At 36.3% G+C, this 18,050-nt stretch overlaps 1 protein-coding gene across 1 annotated transcript in view; it reads left to right on the top strand.

The window, feature by feature from the left end:
- The window catches only part of LOC144438142 (uncharacterized), a 53,117-nt gene that overhangs the window by 24,420 nt on the left and 10,647 nt on the right, over positions 1-18,050 (top strand). The window contains exons 4-5 of the mRNA XM_078127172.1: positions 7,936-8,153; positions 15,541-15,781. Coding sequence (XP_077983298.1) covers positions 7,936-8,153; positions 15,541-15,781 — 459 coding nt within the window. The remainder of the gene's footprint in view (positions 1-7,935; positions 8,154-15,540; positions 15,782-18,050) is intronic.

Raw genomic sequence — 18,050 nt, 5'->3', positions numbered from 1 at the left:
TGAAATTGTAACATCTCCTATATTCCCCTGTAGTGAAATTGTAACATTCCCTCTATTCCCTGTAGTGAAATTGTAATATTCCCTCTATTCCCCTGTAGTGAAATTGTAACATCTCCTCTATTCCCCTGCAGTGAAATTGTAACATTCCCTCTATTCCCCTGTAGTGAAATTGTAACATCTCCTCTATTCCCTGTAGTGAAATTGTAACATTCCCTCTATTCCCCTGTAGTGAAATTGTAACATCCCTTCTATCCCCTGTAGTGAAATTGTAACATTCCCTCTATTCCCCTGTAGTGAAATTGTAACATCCCTTCTATCCCCTGTAGTGAAATATGGCCGCCGAATACTGTATCAACTATATGGGAAAGTAAAGGAATGGTGAATTCCCTTGCCTTGAAAACAAAATGGTGAACTCACAAATTTCTTTGATTATTTCAAAAGGCCCAGCTTTCATATGGCAAAGAGTTGATTGAAGTACTCTGATTTTCAGATAAATATGTCCCCAAGATGCATTCTACCTTGTACAGTTTCCCCTTAATTTAAATGTCATGTTGCATTGCACTGTGGGTAATAGTTACATAATCAAACAAGTATTTTGGGGGGGAAAAAACCCAGGCATATATGATAATGTATTAAACTTTAGCATAACATGTATATCTTGAGCACTATATAGAGGATAGCCCATACCAAAAGATTTCTTGATCGTTTTTTGTGTCAAAACTGATCATGTCATCCTCAAACATTTCTCTTAATAATCCTTTATAAGTTTTCATAGCTGGCACAATCATTTATCAGGAGTCAATTAAGATACCAATTATTTCTAAAGACATTGTTTTCAAGCATTGTGTAAAGAATAAATGCCAAAATTTCTGTTAATTCCAATAACCTTGTGTTAAAAGAAAATTGTTATATGGATAAACATATGCAAATGAGGTAATTGATATGCAAATTATAGATTTAAAGATGTCAAACAATGTTATCTAAGGCATAATTTAATTTAATTTAATTATTTCAATGTTTTATGATTGTTGGATTACATAAACTGTTTCAAATTTGAATTGTCATCTCCAAACCACCATCAGATTATTAAATTTTTAGCACAACTGAACTGAGGTTCAGTAGTGCTATAGGGATCGCCCGGCGTCTGTCTGTCTGTGTGTGTGTGTGTGTGTGTGTGTGTGTGTGTGTGTGTGTGTGTGTGTGTGTAAACAACTTAAAGTCAAAAACCGCTGAACCGATTGCCATGATATTTGGTGGGTCCATTACCTTGGGTGTCTAGTTGGGAAATTGTTCAAATCAAAATGATCGCATCACAGGTGTGTGATTTGGGTCAAAAAATGTGATTTTTGGTTAAAAAACTTAAACTCAGAAACTACTGGGCAGATTGGTGCGAAATTTGGTGGGAACATTCTTAAGGGGTGTAAAGTAAGATTTGTTCATGACGGGATGATTCCATCAGTGATATGCAAATTAGGGCTAAAAATGTGTCTCTTTGGTTAAAAATCTATAATTCCAAAACTACTGAGCAGATTGGGCTGAAATTTAATGGAAATGCATTTAGGGATGTATGGACGAAGATATGTTACGCATACCATGATTCCTTGAGTGATATGGAATTAAGGTGTAAAAATGTGAATTTTGGTCAAAAACTTATATCTCAAAAAGTACTAAGTGAATGAGTTTGAAACTTGGTGAGATGTTTCTAGAAGTGTTATTCTATATCATTGCTTTTCCTCAAAAATCTTCAACTCTGAAATTACCCAGTAGATTGAGCTTAACTTTGTTGAGAATGTGTAGATTTGTCCTCATTAATAGCTGACACAGTGAGAACAGTACATTGTTAATTAACTATAATGTTTACTTTACTATTTCCTCTGGTGGTAAAGCCTGTAGCATGGCCAGTTTGGTTTATGACTTGATTATGTAATATGTTGTAAGACAGCTGTTTCATCACCTACCCATATAAACTGAATGTAGCTTGTGTTTAAAATATTACAATAAGACAACCAAGAAAGTTAAACATGTTACATTGGTATGACTTGGTTCCAAATTGATTTTAAAAAATAAAGAAGTACAAAACCTTGTAGACACATCCCTTTAAAGTTTGATTAGGATGTTGCTATACTTGTCTTGTACACTTCCAACATAGGATGGCTAGATTATGATGATGGAAATTAGGTATGAAAATTTTGTTTTGGTTACAACTTTAAATCTTCAAAAAATTATATATCTATCAGTGTTTGATCTAGGCCGCGCCATTGCGCAATTTGCGCTAAAAAAATCCGATTGGCCACTATTTCTAAAGTCTGTGCGCCTTTTCGGGTGCAACAATTTGGAGTCTGCATACGCCATATGTATACAACATTGACAGGTCACAAACTTTTCGAAACGGGTCGTAATATACCTCATACCGAATATTAATTACCCACCCCTCTTTGTAACTTCATATGTATCTAAATAAATGCATATAAACGATGTAACTGCAAAGGTAGTCGGGTATGAGGTTAGTCTACATCTCAGGTCAGCGTATGCAAATCACATGTTTTCAAAATGGACACTCACAGTTAGTAAGTACTAGCATGAGGGCCGCAATGGCGAAACGCCAGCGGTTGCTCACTGACTTTTTACATGTACCGAAGCCAGTTGAAGGGGAAACAGTTTCAGCTGATGCAGCCCCGACAGTTGAGGCATCAGCATGCCAGGACGAAACGGGAAGGAAGACAGACGTTGGGTGAACGTTGACTCGTCATCCCAAGGTAGGTCGGCAATGGCATTGTTTACCCGACATTATCCCACTTTCATCTCGCGACGCGAATCAATTCACAGTAAAAAAAAAATTGTGCTTAGGTATTTGATAATCTGGTGAAAATCAGAAGTCGATGTTTGCATTTTGAAAACTTTTCCGAAACAAATGTTACGGCAAATATCCGATTCCATGTGAGACAGATCATTTTAAATATTGATTATTGGTATATTTCCTTTTAAATGTTTTGCCGCATGTAACGTAGAGTTAATGCCAAGAGATAAATTCACAGAGTAGTAAATCGATGAAGAGGCTTTCCTGGTAGAATTAAACGATGTAGTGTTTTTAGTCCCCGCGGACGAAGTCCGGAACGGGGACTTATGGATTGGGTTCCGTCTGTCCGTCCGTGCGTCCGTGCGTCCGTCCGTCCGTCCGCAGCCGTTTCTTGGAGATGCCTGTACCGATTTTTTTCAAACTTGGTACAGGGGCAACATGCTATGGCATACATATGCACGTCAATTTGTTTTATGATACGATCCAATATGGCCGCCTAGCAGCCATTTTGTTTGTGAATTTTCCCTGTCTAAAGCCATAACTCAGACATGCTTGAACAAATCTCATTCAGAGTTGGTATTAGGACAGTGTTCTATGGCATATATGTGCATATTCATTGTTGTCATGATACGATCCAATATGGCCGCCTGGCAGCCATTTTGTTTGTGAATTTTCATGTCCAAAGCCATAACTTAGACATGCTTGAACAGATCTCATTCAAAGTTGGTATTAGGACAGTGTTCTATGACATACATGTGCATATCCATTTTCATTGTGATACGATCCAATATGGCTGCCTGGCAGCCATTTTGTTTGCAAATTTTCCATGTCCAAAGCCATAACTCAGACATGCTTGAACAGATCTCATTCGAAGTTGGTATTAGGACAGTGTTCTATGACATACATGTGCATATCCATTTTCGTCATTATACGATCCAATATGGCTGCCTGGCAGCCATTTTGTTTGTGAATTTTCCATGTCCAAAGCCATAACTCAGACATGCTTGAACAGATCTCATTCAGAGTTGGTATTACTATTAGGACAGTGTTCTATGACATACATTTGCATATCCATTTTCATATTGATATGATCCCCCATACCCGACCAATCCTTTATTGTTGTAGGCATGTTCCATGTCCGACAAGCAGACACAACATATCTAAGTCTGTTTGATTTAGGTTCACAAGTGTTGTTGCGTGATCAGAGTAGTGCTAATTCCTTAAAACCCAATCATAGCGGGGACTACATGTATGTCATTCTCAATGGCTTGTTATTTTTGGTTTAGTTTCAGTTGTAATAGAATATTTGCAATCTGCTTCCAATTATTTATAGTGGCAGTGTAATTATGAATATTTTTTTTAGTCCTGTCATGAATTTGATGTGACTTAATTTTGCACTACCTTTATCAAGTGGAGAATTAAACTGTTGATAAATACTTTTGAAACTTATGCTGGATTTTGGTTAGTTGTCTGTACCAGGTTGTCATTAGTCTTTAATAATCTGTCACTGTGGGCATCATGTGAGTGATTTAGTGCCATTTCTTTTCCGTTTTTGGACATGACATATCATTGACCAAAAATATATCTTTTATTTGTTTCACAGTCATTTACACATAATAAAGAGTTTGAACGAATGTTTTCTTCTTCAGGAGAAATGGTTGGCTATATGGCATTGGCTGTATTTCGAGGAAAATGGAATGTTTTGCCGGATCTGCAAGGAAGCAAACAAAAAAAATCCATTTACCATTGGTGAAGGATGTAAACATTTCAAGACTTCAACCATGAGTAGCCATGCTGGAAATAAAGATCACCATCAAGCAATTCTGGAACTGCAACTAAAAAAAAAACTTTCAAAGTGCCTCAGTCAATGCAGATGTGCAGGTTACACAAGCTGTCAAAGTTGAAATAAAAATATTAAAAATATTCACCTGACTTTTCTTCTTCTTCCCCATAATGATATACTTCCATCTTCTTATCAGTGTCACCTGGTCAAACAAGTCTGAAGAAATTTGCTTTTGGCGTGTCCCTGCTTTAAATATTTATTTTCAATGTAAAACTTTCATGTTTTCATAGTGGAACATTTAATTAGTGATATTCATCATCTTGAGAGTCCTGATTTTTACCTTTCGTGATGGCGGACAATGATGGCCCTCTTTTTTCTCAAATGGCCCCCTTTTTGCACAGGTAGGGGCCCACAATGGCCCTCCTTTTTGATATCCTAGATCGAACACTGATCTATCATTGCCCTGAACATGAAGTTGTGCGGCAACGCAATATTTGTGCTATTTTTTTATTATGTGTTATGTAACTTTGGATGAAGATTTCTACTAGAAAGCTACCAAATACAGATGTCCACCAAGCATTTTTGAAATCTACAGAAAAATAGTTTTAGAAAAGTAACATTTGGTACCTCATTTTGGTACCAATTGGCTAAAATCAGGGTCTGGCTCATGGACTATAGTGTGCTATAGGGATTGCCCGGCGTCTGTCTGTCTGTCTGTCTGTCTGTGTGTGTGTGTGTGTAAACAACTTAAAGTCAAAAACTGCTGAACCGATTGCCACGATATTTGGTGGGTCCATTACCTTGGATGTCTAGTTGGGAAATTGTTCAAATCAAAATGATCACATCACAGGTGTGTGATTTGGGTCAAAAAAATGTGATTTTTGGTCAAAAAACTTAAACACAGAAACTACAGGGCAGATTGGTGCGAAATTTGGTGGGAACATTCTTAAGGGGGTGTAAAGTAAGATTTGTTCATGACATGATGATTCCATCAGTGATATGCAAATTAGGGCTAAAAATGTGTCTTTTTGGTTAAAAATCTATAATTCCAAAACTACTGAGCAGATTGGGCTGAAATTTAATGGGAATGTATCTAGGGATGTATGGACGAAGAAATATTAAGCATACCATAATTCCATGAGTGATATGCAAATTGGGTGTAAAAATGTTCATTTTTGGTCAAAAACTTATATCTCAAAAAGTACTTGGTCACCGAGTCTGAAACTTGGTGAGATGTTTCTGAGTGTTATTCTTCAAAACATTTTGACAAAATTGGCCCTAGCGACCATGACCACGCCCTTAGCAACAACCAAATGGCAGTATATTTTGGTTAAATAACAAGATCTGGTAGGCAAATGAGTAAACATTCAAAAAATGTATGCAAATACCATAGCAACCATGACCACGCCCATAGCAACAGCCAAAAGGTCGTGTATTTCACAAAGATAACAACAGGGATTAATAGACAATTGAACAAACATTCAAAAAATGTGTGCAAATGTGCTTAGCAACAAGACCACGCCCATAGCAACAGCCAAATAATCACATATATTGCAAAGATAACAGGAATAGAAAGACAAATGAATAAACATTCAAAAAATGTATGCAAATGTGCCTAGCAACAAGACCACGCCCATAGCAACAGCCAAATAATCACATATATTGCAAAGATAACAACAGGAATAGAAAGACAAATGAATAAACATTCAAATAATGTATGCAAGTGTGCCTAGCAACAAGACCACGCCCATAGCAACAGCCAAATGGTCACATATATTGCAAAGATAACAATGGGGATTAATAGACAATTGAATAAACATTCAAAAAATGTATGTAAATATGCCTAGCAACACGACCACATCCATAGCAACAGCCAAATGATAGCATATACCGTAAAGATAGCAACTTGGTTGGATAGGCAACTGGATAGTCATTCACCAAATGAACACTTATTGTTAGCATGGACTACCATATGGATAAATATTTTTAAAAACTGTACAGTTGTGCTACAACGCCATTGGCGGTATTTTCTTAGCAACAACCCCTAGTCTAACTCCATTCAAGTATATTGAAGGAATACGACGAATCTTAGTTTGAGCTAGAGTAACACACATACAATTGGTCTTCTTGCTGTTAAATAAAATGTCATGAGTCTCACCATAGGTACTGCATATATCAATCAGTTTCTGTGTTCCCTAGGCAGAAGGACTTATAAGACAAATATCATATGCGTACATTAAATGATTTATGAAAATACCTCCAATATTACAACCTGTTTTCGAGTTACACAACAGAACACTTAAATAATCAACGTAAACATTAAAAGCTTTGGGGATAAAATCCCACCCTGTTTTACACCATTAGTGACTGTAAAGCCACCAGAAGTAATGCACCCCATCGAATAACGATGTGTTGTGTCCTATACCAAGTAACAAGAAATCTAACAAAAAACACAGGGACGTTACGTTGAATCAGCTTTTTAAAGAGGGTCCAATGGTTGACTCTGATGAGGGCACATAACATGAACAAGCATCGCCGTAAAGCACATACTAAGTAAAATAGTACCTCTAGAGTTGGCATACATAAAATGTTCCGCGGAAAGACGATCTGGACCAGAGGTTTTACCAGTCTTAAGCCTACCAATTGCATCACTTATGTCACCCAGGAAAATCATGAAATTCTCTGTTAGCGTACATTTGTTTATAGTATCTAATACATATTTCTCATTTTCATTGGTATTGACAGAGTTATAAAGAGAGTAATGTTCACGCCACATTTCCACAATACTTTTCTCACCTGTACAGTCATTGACATTGTTAGGCCGAGATGAGTTCGCCTTATTTTTGTTTTTGTTCACAGACTGCCAAAATTTGACATGATTTCCAGAGGAAAGATTTTTAGCCATAGCATCAGCTTTCATTTGCGCATCATTTTTTCGGCACTCCCTCAAAGCGTATTTTAAGCATGCATGCGTCCTGCGTTTAAGATCATACAATGGGCCACTTCTCGTTTTACCAGACACACGCCAAAGCTGAAATGAATCGCACGCAATGGAATGAATCTCTCGTACATGAGCATTCCAACCTGCTATATTACAACTCTTACTCTTGTTAGTTCTTGACATAATTTGAGTACCGGCAACAAATAGACTATCGATAATATTATCGTAAAAGGTTGAAATACTTTCAACATGTTTTGAGTTTTTGCAGTGAATATCTTTACAACATAGTGCATCTGTAGGAATTTTAACATCAGATAGAAGCTTATCAGTGGTCCTCGAGTAAAACTCACGCTGTTTCGCGTGAAGTATAAGATCCTATGATTATTTATTAGTGTTACTAATTACATTATACAGAACCATTGGCCAAACTGAAAGAACTGTTGTCCCATCAAGAGCCAAGTTAAAACTTGACAGACGACTTGACCAGCTGCTCGATACCAATCAGTTTGTATCCATTGGTGGTATATTGTATAGGAGAAGTGCCAAGAAATTGTCCAAGACAACAACACCAGTGAAAAGTCATGACAACAGAACAATTATCAAGAAAACAAGAACCCAGCTGGTGCAACATGGTTAGTCCTAGATTCAAATCCATTTCTGAAAAAAATGTCTGATAGGTATATTTGTTTTTGAGGATAATTAGCTAATGAATGTTATCCCTGAACAAAGTAACGGGGAGGGAAGAGGGAATGGGGAGGGGGAGTGGGCTCCTCATGATTTCTTCCGTATGAAGCCACTTCAAGACAAATGCTGGTATCAAAAAAGTTATCAGACCAACCACAGCCACCATTTTGGAAAATCCATTTTTTCATCGCAGTCATACAGTGTTGTATGATATCAAACTACAAACTAAAAGTGTTTTCAGAGTAAAATTGGACACATCATCACCACTTTATATGAGTTTGTTATACATTTTTGACGATGTTGAAGAATGCTAGTAGTTGAAAGTCTAAAGCATCTATTCATGTTTGCCATGTAATTCACGCATTACCATACATGCAGATATTAATGTATAGCTTCAGCTGTAGCCAGTTCACACTTGTCTTTGTAAATAGTCGAGTAAGTATCATTAGGGCAGCCCTATTTATTTTTTTGTTGCTCATCTCCCAACCGACCCTAATTTGCAGCTCCAACATCAGAAAAAAGAAAACTTTTTTTATTTCCGACCGACCCCTGAGTTCATCTTAGCAACACAGCAAGATTGTAAGGTTCGAATGAACATCAAACGTTCCTCATGGCGTCTACCCCCCTTGTCACGTCGGAGCAGCATGCATCTTTCATGCATCTTTCATGGCTGAAGTCGTTGAGGTTGGAGGGACAGGGCTCAAAATTAATGTCATCCCAGTGGCCCGGGGCCACCAAATCTTCAGGATGGACCGGAAGATTTTGGAAAGACCTGTCCCATATTGAACTGGTACATTTTGCTGGAATGTAATAGCTCAGAATATTTCTATCATTTTTCAAAATTTTGCTTAAAATTGGTGAAAGGCATATTGCATTCCTCAAAAAACAATTTTTTGACCAGCTTTTAGCTTTAAATCAGTATCTTCAGGGATAAATGACCGACTCCATAATGGTAATGCGTCTTTCATGACCCATGACATGCATGACCTTGGAAGACGTTATTTGTTCATTGCGCATGTGCAATAAATGAAATTATCACAGCTTCATGCAGCAGGGACTCACGATGTTTGTTACAACTTACAAGCTTCAATTGTGTCATAAACAGGTTTTAGACATGGATGTTACAAAAATTGTACACCAGATTTAAACTGAATGCCTCCCGTAAGGGAATTACTAATTATGCAAATAACTCATTAAACTAAAAAAACTAAAACTGGTAACAGGCTTTGTTTTTGGACAAGCATGCTTTCTTAGGTTAATGTATGTAAGAGTGTATGATACTGCTTAATTACTGAATATTGTTCATTATTCAAAATACTCATTAAAGGTAAAAGTTATAGCAACAAACTTCATAGGACAGGTGCGTATTATTATGGTTGATATATGTATCATATTATACGAAATTTGAAGTTTGCATTTTTAAGATACAACCTCGTTACCTAAAATCATTCATTATGCAAATTATTCATTAACACTAAGGTACATCAACTAACTTTATAGGACATACACAATTTGTTATGGTTAATGTATGTACTGAATTGTATTGAAATTGAAGTATGCAGTCGTAAGATATAGCCTAATTACCAAGAATCATTAATTATGCAAATTATTCATTAACACTGAAAGGTATATCAACAAGCTTTACAGGACATCTGCAATTGTTATGGTTAACGTGTGTACTGAATATATTGAAATTGAAGTATGTATTCTTAAAGTGTACATGCAAAGGTTGATAATTTTAAGTTTAGTGCTTGTTTTCTGACTATGCCTTGCTGTCTTGTACCGCAACATGGACCTAGTGAAGCCATATTGTTCACACAAAGTGAAGGCTGTTATCAGCGTCCTTTGTTGACATAACTATTCAATGGGTGGAAAACAGCTCCCGCAGACAATCTAATCGAAACGAAAATTATCTAATATTTCCATACCCATCAAACATACAGAGAGAATGAGAGAAAGAGTTCCCCATAATATTATCTCAAGTTGTGCAGTCTCAGATGTTGCATGTGTCGTAACAGTACATTCGATCTATGACCATTCAAAATCTTCGCGAAAGTAGACCCACAAATTCGTTAGAGCAGAACGTTTTGTTTTGGATAACCATCCCTCTTGAAAGCTATGTGTACACGCACTTTATTTCATTTTTTACTGCGTACATTACCATCCACACAGTGACATGAAGTGGTTTCATCTTCTTTCAAAGCACAGCCCATGTACTGTGGTGTATTGCGTATTGTCGCCGACCATTTTTGTTTGAGTTTTTGATGGATAGACATGTCTTACGCTGTGGAAGTTATTTGACCTGGGAGCGTGAAGTGCTGACTGTATGACACAGTAATTGTTCAGGTAGAAAAAACAATGGAAACAAAAATAGCAACATTATAATGAGCGTTGCTTGCGTCTTTTTACTTTGATATGATTGTGACTGTATGTACATGTGATGTATCACAATGAAAACGATCGACTCCCAGCAACATGGAAATCAAAACATACAATCGGACTATGCATTGTTTCCAAAAAATTTGCTATCATACTGAAAATATTTTATGAAGCTATTTTATTTTATTTTATTTGTTTTTCTTTTTTTCACTTTGATCATGGCTACACTGATGGCGTGGAGGGCCCTGGTAACATTTACCGGCTTTCACTGTATGGTGTCACTGTCCAGTTTTTACGCATGGTTTCAACTGCCTTCACCCATTATTACCTACTCAGTTATATCACTCGGAAATGTGTGTAGGGTTATCGTTTCACTGCGGGTGCTGCCGACAAAACACCAAGGAACCATTGTTGCCGGAAGACTAAACTGGTACACCACAATATGTACAGTTACAGATAATACTATATGGCAAGCGTAATTAGTAATTCATAAGTAAACATTACACAAAGGCTTAGAAGGCTTTTGTAACACATGGGACCTCGACACCTTTCATGAGCTGGTTGAGGTGCTGAAGTTAGTCAAAGCACAGGGGATTAAGGGAGCAAGTATTTTTGCGACTTTCTTGCCAATGCGCATAATATTTAGAGGTATGAATGCAATTTCATTTATTTTTATGGCAAAATAAACATAATTACGAAAAAAAATTATCAACCTTTGCATGTACACATTAAGATATAGCATAATTACTGAAAATCAATAATTATGCAAATTATTCATTAACACTGTAAGGTACATCAACAAACTTGATAGGACATATGTGTTTTCTTATGGTTAACGTATGTACTAAATGATGTTGAATTTGAAGTATGCATTCTTAAGGTATAGCCTATTTACCAAAAATAATTAATTATGCAAATTATTCATTAACGCTGTACGGTACATCAATGAATTTTATAGGACAAATGTATGTTGTTATGTTTAACGAATATACTAAATTATATTGAAATTGAAGTATGCAGTCTTAAGATATTGTGTAATTAGTTGATTTCATTAATATGCAGATTTCTCTAATTAAACATTAACAGATCAGGCTCAAAACCTAATCAGGTCTAGCCATTACCCTAAAGATTATATGTTCCAAATTTCATTACAATTGAGCTAGCCAATTTTTAGAAAATGATGACACAGACACACGAACAGACAGACAGACAGATGGACAGACAGACACACAGAAAGACATTCCCCTTTTAATACCCATACGGGAGGTAATGATAATTCCTCTAGCACACTGATGACAATCACACATTCCTCTAGCACACTGATGACAATCACACAAGTGTTTCAAAAAGTTACATACTAAAGGTCAAATTGGAGAACTTGAAAAAATTGCTAACGATGTCAATGCCACTTTGTTTAATAGGACAAATGTATTAGTACTCCTGATAAAATCATGCACTAGTTCATGGCTACAGATATACATCCATCAGGATGATGAGTATTCCTCTTCTTACAATTTACAAAATTGTTCTATGGACTTGTCTACAATGAAGGAAAGAGACCTGTAAGAAGGAATTCAATAAAGAGAAGAGAAGAGAAGAGAAGAGAAGAGAAGAGAAGAGAAAAGAAGTTGTAGAGATATTGACAGGACAGAAAGGACAGAGAATAGAATTGAAAAAATATAGATTTTCTTTCCTTGCCCTTTTTTTCGCCCGCCTGTCCCTCCTGACTATTCCACTAGAGATGAGAAAAAAGAAAGGTCACCCTTATTGTAACTAATAGTCATTTACATTGTTCTTTTCCCAAAGACATTTTTATAGTTCATTGTTCATTTTTAGCACAACTGAACTAAACTGATCGCTAAGTGTGTGTGTGTGTGTGTGTGTGTGTGTGTAAACAACTTAAAGTCTAAAACCGCTGGACCGATTACCATATTTGGTGGGTGTATTACCTTGGATGTCTAGTTGGGAAATTGTTCAAATCAAAATGATCTTACCACCAATGTGTGATTTGGGTCAAAAAATGTGATTTTTGGCATTCTTAGGGGTGTTTAGATAAAGAATTGTTGATGACATGATGATTCCATCGATGATATGCAAATTAGGGCTAAAAATGTGTCTTTTTTGGTCAAAAATCTTTAATTCCAAAACTACTGAGCAGATTGGGCTAAAATTTAATGGGGATGTACCTGGGATGTATAGATGAAGAAATATTAAGTATATAAAGATCTCATCAGTGATATACAAATTAGGTGTAAAAATGTGAATTTTGATCCAAAACGTATATCTCAAAAAGTACTTGGTCAATGAGACTGAAACTGGGTGAGATGTTTCTAGAAGTGTTTTTATGCAGATTTTCTTTAAAACGTTTTGACACAGTTGGCCCTAGCAACCATGACCACAGCCTTAACAACAACCAAATGGCAGGATATATTTGTCAAATAACATCATCTGGTAGGCGAGTAAACATTAAAAAAATGTATGCAAATACCCTAGCAACCATGACCACGCCCATAGCAACAGCCAAACGGTGGTATATTTCACAAAGATAACAGGGATTAATGGACAAATGAATGAACATTAAAAAAATGTATGTAAATGTGCCTAGCAACAAGGCCACACCCAATAGCAACAGTCAAATGATATCATATATTGCATAGATAACAAGACCATGCCCATACCTACAGCCAACTGATCACGTATCGCAAAGATAATAGGGATTAATAGCCAAATGAAGAAACATTCAAAAAATGTATGCAGATATACAACAAGGCCTCGCCCACAGTAACACCCAAGTGATCACGTATGTTATAAAGATAACATCAGGGATTCATGGACAAGTGAACAGACATTCAAAAAATGCATGCAAATATGTCTAGCAACATGACCACACCCATAGCAACAGCCAAATGATCGTGTACATTTCAAAGATAACAACAGTTACATGGTTGGATAGGCAATTGGATAGTCATTCAGCAAATGAACACCTATACCCAGCATGAATCAACATGTGGGTAAACTTTTTAAAAAACTGTACAGTTGTGCTACAATGCCATTGGTGCTATTTTATTAGGGAAGGCAGATATATCAAGTGCATCGTAATTACGCGTCAGGACGAGTTATGCCTGGTGAAGACGCGTGAAGATGATAAACGACGAGAAACGGGAGATAATGAGGTGTTCATAGTTCGTGAATTACTGACAATAGTTAATTACTTTTGCCCTCCTTTGTTTTCTATAAGTACATCGTATTTACGCGTTTCAGGATGTTATTTGATGTTATCGCCTTGGTTTGTTTCCAGTACCGACATCGTCTCTGTGCGTCTTTGACCATAATTTGAAAAAAAAAAGTTAAAAACATTGGAACTATGCACAATCAACAGGGCTCGAAATGAACTTGTTTCCCTGGTAGCCCCGTACAACACACGTAAAGGTACATACAACTAGTTAATGTCGTAAAATGATAAAAAGACATCCAGATGTCTACAAAAAAAATAATAATAATAATAATACACAGACAGAAGAGGAAGGTGTGCATACAAAATTATTAATCGAATTAAATTGTACGCGATGTATCGGTAATCGACCGCGGCCCTTGGGAATGTGTTGACATTTCCATAATTATACAACCAAAACCCTGTGTGCTTATGATGATGAATAAGCGAGAAACGGTCAAAATAATTTGCACCAAAAAGCTCAATTTCCAAAATACAAGTACAACTTACGATGTCGGATTACGGTATGACAGTGCCAGTGCCAGTGCAGTGGAACGGTGATTAGTGTGTCGCACTGTACGCCCACTTTGTATGTCATGACTAATTTTATATCTTTTAATGCGACTACAAGTAAAACAGGTCTTAGAAGTTCATAATTACTGCGAACAATATCAACTGAAACTTCACTTTATACGATAGGATTTAAGCCGAGAACGACTACGAGTGTCATTTACCAAATATGTATACATCGGCAATCAACGCACATGACATCAGCAATGACATGTTGACTCATTAGTGAATGACCGGTTTATTATTCTCAGGCTGCGGACTCAGTGATATGAAACCTTGTATTTCCGCAATGTAATTTACTTGAACTTTAGCCATAAACAAATATAATATCTTGATAAGAAACATAGAGAAAAGTGACTTGGAAACAGTTGAATTACTTGTAATTTGCCTGACGAATCCACCGCTACTAGCTTCAAATTGTAATCACAGTGTGATGACGTCCAAGTTAGAAAATTATCATGGATTCATTTGTGCTCGGTTATGCAGCCGTCAAATTTACATACCCTCAAAGCAAACCTTTTGAATGGAAATTACAGTTTTCAACAACAATGAAGTTTAGAATTATTCAATGTGAAACAATGAAACAATATCGGTGATTTGTAAAATGAAAAACAATTCTCAAATATCGGATTGCGGAGTGAGTAGCCCAACGTTCATTCATAGACGTTGTGAAAGCAACTAAAATTAAAAGAGCGAGTATAGCAGCGGGAATTTGCGTTGTGGTCGTTGCAGTGTCGTATTTTGTAGTTAAAATGTTGCACGGCACATTTTTTATCATATGTGAAGCTGCTATCGTGTAAGCAGCTCTGATATAGTGCTCATTGAATAGGATCGCGTTATCATCGATAGTGTTGCGTCGGATTGGAGCCAATTGGTACTAAACAGTTTTAAACAATGAGGGGATTAGCAGATCAGCTAAATAAGAACAGTAGCATTATACATGTTTACAATATCAGTGTGAAGAGAAGATACTCAGAAATGATTGTACAATGGGAAATATTCTAAACTTGTTGCATGAATGAACATTTCCTTCTGTTTTCCATCATGTAAAAAAACAATCTTATCCAAAGACACTTCTGTACTACTGCAGAGTAGGCCTAGAAACTAGACAAAACCAACTTGATGCAAAGATGATTTATCTAAGTCATCAACCTATAACTTTTTTGTCTCTGAAGTACCAAGCAAGAAACAGTCCCATAGTGACAAAGTCATTATTAATGTCAGGGGACAACGTTTCACTATGGACTCATCTGGTAAAACTTTGAAGAGATGGAAGGAACCAGAGACTGGAAATGTAGCAGCACCCTCTATAGACAAAGGAATGTCAAGGCTTGATATTGGAGGCATGACTTTTGTACAGACAACTCCAGGAACTCTAGTTAGAAAGGAGACAGAGTACACCAAAGTAATGGCCCAGTAAGTGTTAAAATTCTTTTAATTTTAAAACAAGACATCAAGTATTAAAGTGGAAGTATGTTGTGTTAGATTCAATATGTCTACTACTTGGTATTTGCAATGGAGCGTTGCATTAATGACCACATGTTGACCACAGGGTATGTCATTTCCTGCATATACATGTGTGTGTGTGTGTGTGTATTTGTTGTACAACAGGATAGTTTGATATCACATCTATGATGTCCTAGCATTGAACTGAATGATATTAAAATGCGAGTGTCCAGAGTTTATTTGTATGATCATCCACTGTTAAAAACTCACAATTAAAATGGATTGCATAAAAACAACAATTTGACATGAAATAAGTTGAATTATATCATTAGGGAGCTGTCATTAATTATGACCAGGGGGTCACTCAAAAACAGGGGGGGGGGAGGGGGACTACTCAGAATTTTTGCTAACACTGATAGAACACACCTATATATACTACTATTATGCAAGTTATTTATTAAGTGTTTTTTCTGTTAGAATTTTTCAGTTCATATTGCATATACATACATGTAGTCCCTATGAAAAAGCATTACACATTTGACATATACATGTAGTTTCTGAAGCCAGTACAGTAGACCATAAACAATCTGTAACACAAATTGATCAAACCGATACTAGTACATTGAGTTCTGTTACATGAAACTATTAAATCATTAATTGATAAAGTAGTAAGCGGAATAATCTGGTTAAAGAAATAAACAGCTGAAGCCACACAGGAGGGCAAAGTCAGACCAAATAGGATCAACTCATCTGGAATATAATGGTGTAGATTATACATGTATGTCAGTCAGTGAAAGTATACCAGATACTGGGATGATATGGTGACTTGTTGAGCTGAAAGTGAATCTCTGACAGGTTTCATTGCACAGATATTTATAACTGGTAAATACTGATTAAATACACGTTGAAAACAAAGAACATGGTAATATATAGCTAACTTTTCATTGCACTAACCTTTTAATAGTAGGCACCCAGTCAGGCCTAATCAGTCTTTGTATCTCACTTGTATTTGATCTTGAGGCAGACTTTGGACTTTAAGGAAATGACACCATGTGTGTGTGTGTGTGTGTGTGTGTGTGTGTGTGTGTGTGTGTGTGTGTGTGTGTGTGTGTGTGTGTGTGTGTGTGTGTGTGTGTGTGTGTGTGTGTGTGTGTGTGTGGATCCAGCGAGCAAGTCAACTACTTATTTTTATTACATACTTATTTTATTTGTAAAACATTGATATTTCCTTTCCAAAGGTATGGGAAGGCATACTAAAGATTCAATTTCATTAGTTTATATGTCTTGGCTTGTTTCACTGTAATGTTTTTCAATGTTGGTACACACAGTAAAGCCATTTAGTAGGCACCCAGCCTGGCCGTAATCTGTCTTTGTAACATCACTTGTTGTATTTGATCTTGAGGCAGACTTTGGACTTGAAGGAAATGACACCATTATGTAATAGTGTAGATCCAGCCAGCAAGTCAACTACTTATTTTATTACATTACTCTTACAGGCTTTTTTACATCCTAAATATTGATGTTTCATTTTCAAAGATAAGGGAAAGGCATACAATGATATTTAGTGGTGTCAGTAAATTCATCCTATAGCAAGAAAGTTTGCACCAAATTTGATAAAACTTGTTATAGATATTGACTGAGCAAAGATAAAATGGTATCAAGTCAATTAATTGCTTATTTGCATATTTGATGAACTCTTGCAGTAAGGGATATATAGCCATGATACACTTCGCCTACAGAATGTGAATATACAGGTTCACTACAAATACCCCAGGAAAATGCTAAAATGATATCTCTGAACATGGGCGTTTTTAGTTTACTTCTAGTTTAGTTTAGTCCTTGAATTTCAAAAATTTTAGGGGCTCAAGGGGAACCCCTCCTTCATTTTGATTCAAATTGTATGTAGTATTATTACTACCTTGACATCTTAAAATAGCACCACAAAGTGCATTCTTTTAGTCCTTGAATTTCAAAAATCTCCAAGGATGGGAGGGGGTTACCCAGGCCCACTTGCCCACTTGCCTCCCATAAACTTGTATTCGACTTATACTGCCTAATTTCCAATTTTACTTTGGGAATAAGCTACATTCATTGTTTCCTCTTCCTTTTGAAATAAGCTACATCCATCATGTTATGAGGAAATTCAATTTCAAAATAAAATGTTTGTATGTATGTATGTATGTATGTATGTATGTATGTATGTATGTCTGTCTGTCTGTCTGTCTGTCTGTATGTATGT

The sequence above is a fragment of the Glandiceps talaboti genome, chromosome 7 (genome assembly GCF_964340395.1).
Source record: "Glandiceps talaboti chromosome 7, keGlaTala1.1, whole genome shotgun sequence".
In the NCBI taxonomy this organism is placed as follows: domain Eukaryota; kingdom Metazoa; phylum Hemichordata; class Enteropneusta; family Spengelidae; genus Glandiceps; species Glandiceps talaboti.
Note: the sequence above shows the minus strand (reverse complement) of the source record. Positions and strands in the feature narration are given on the sequence as shown.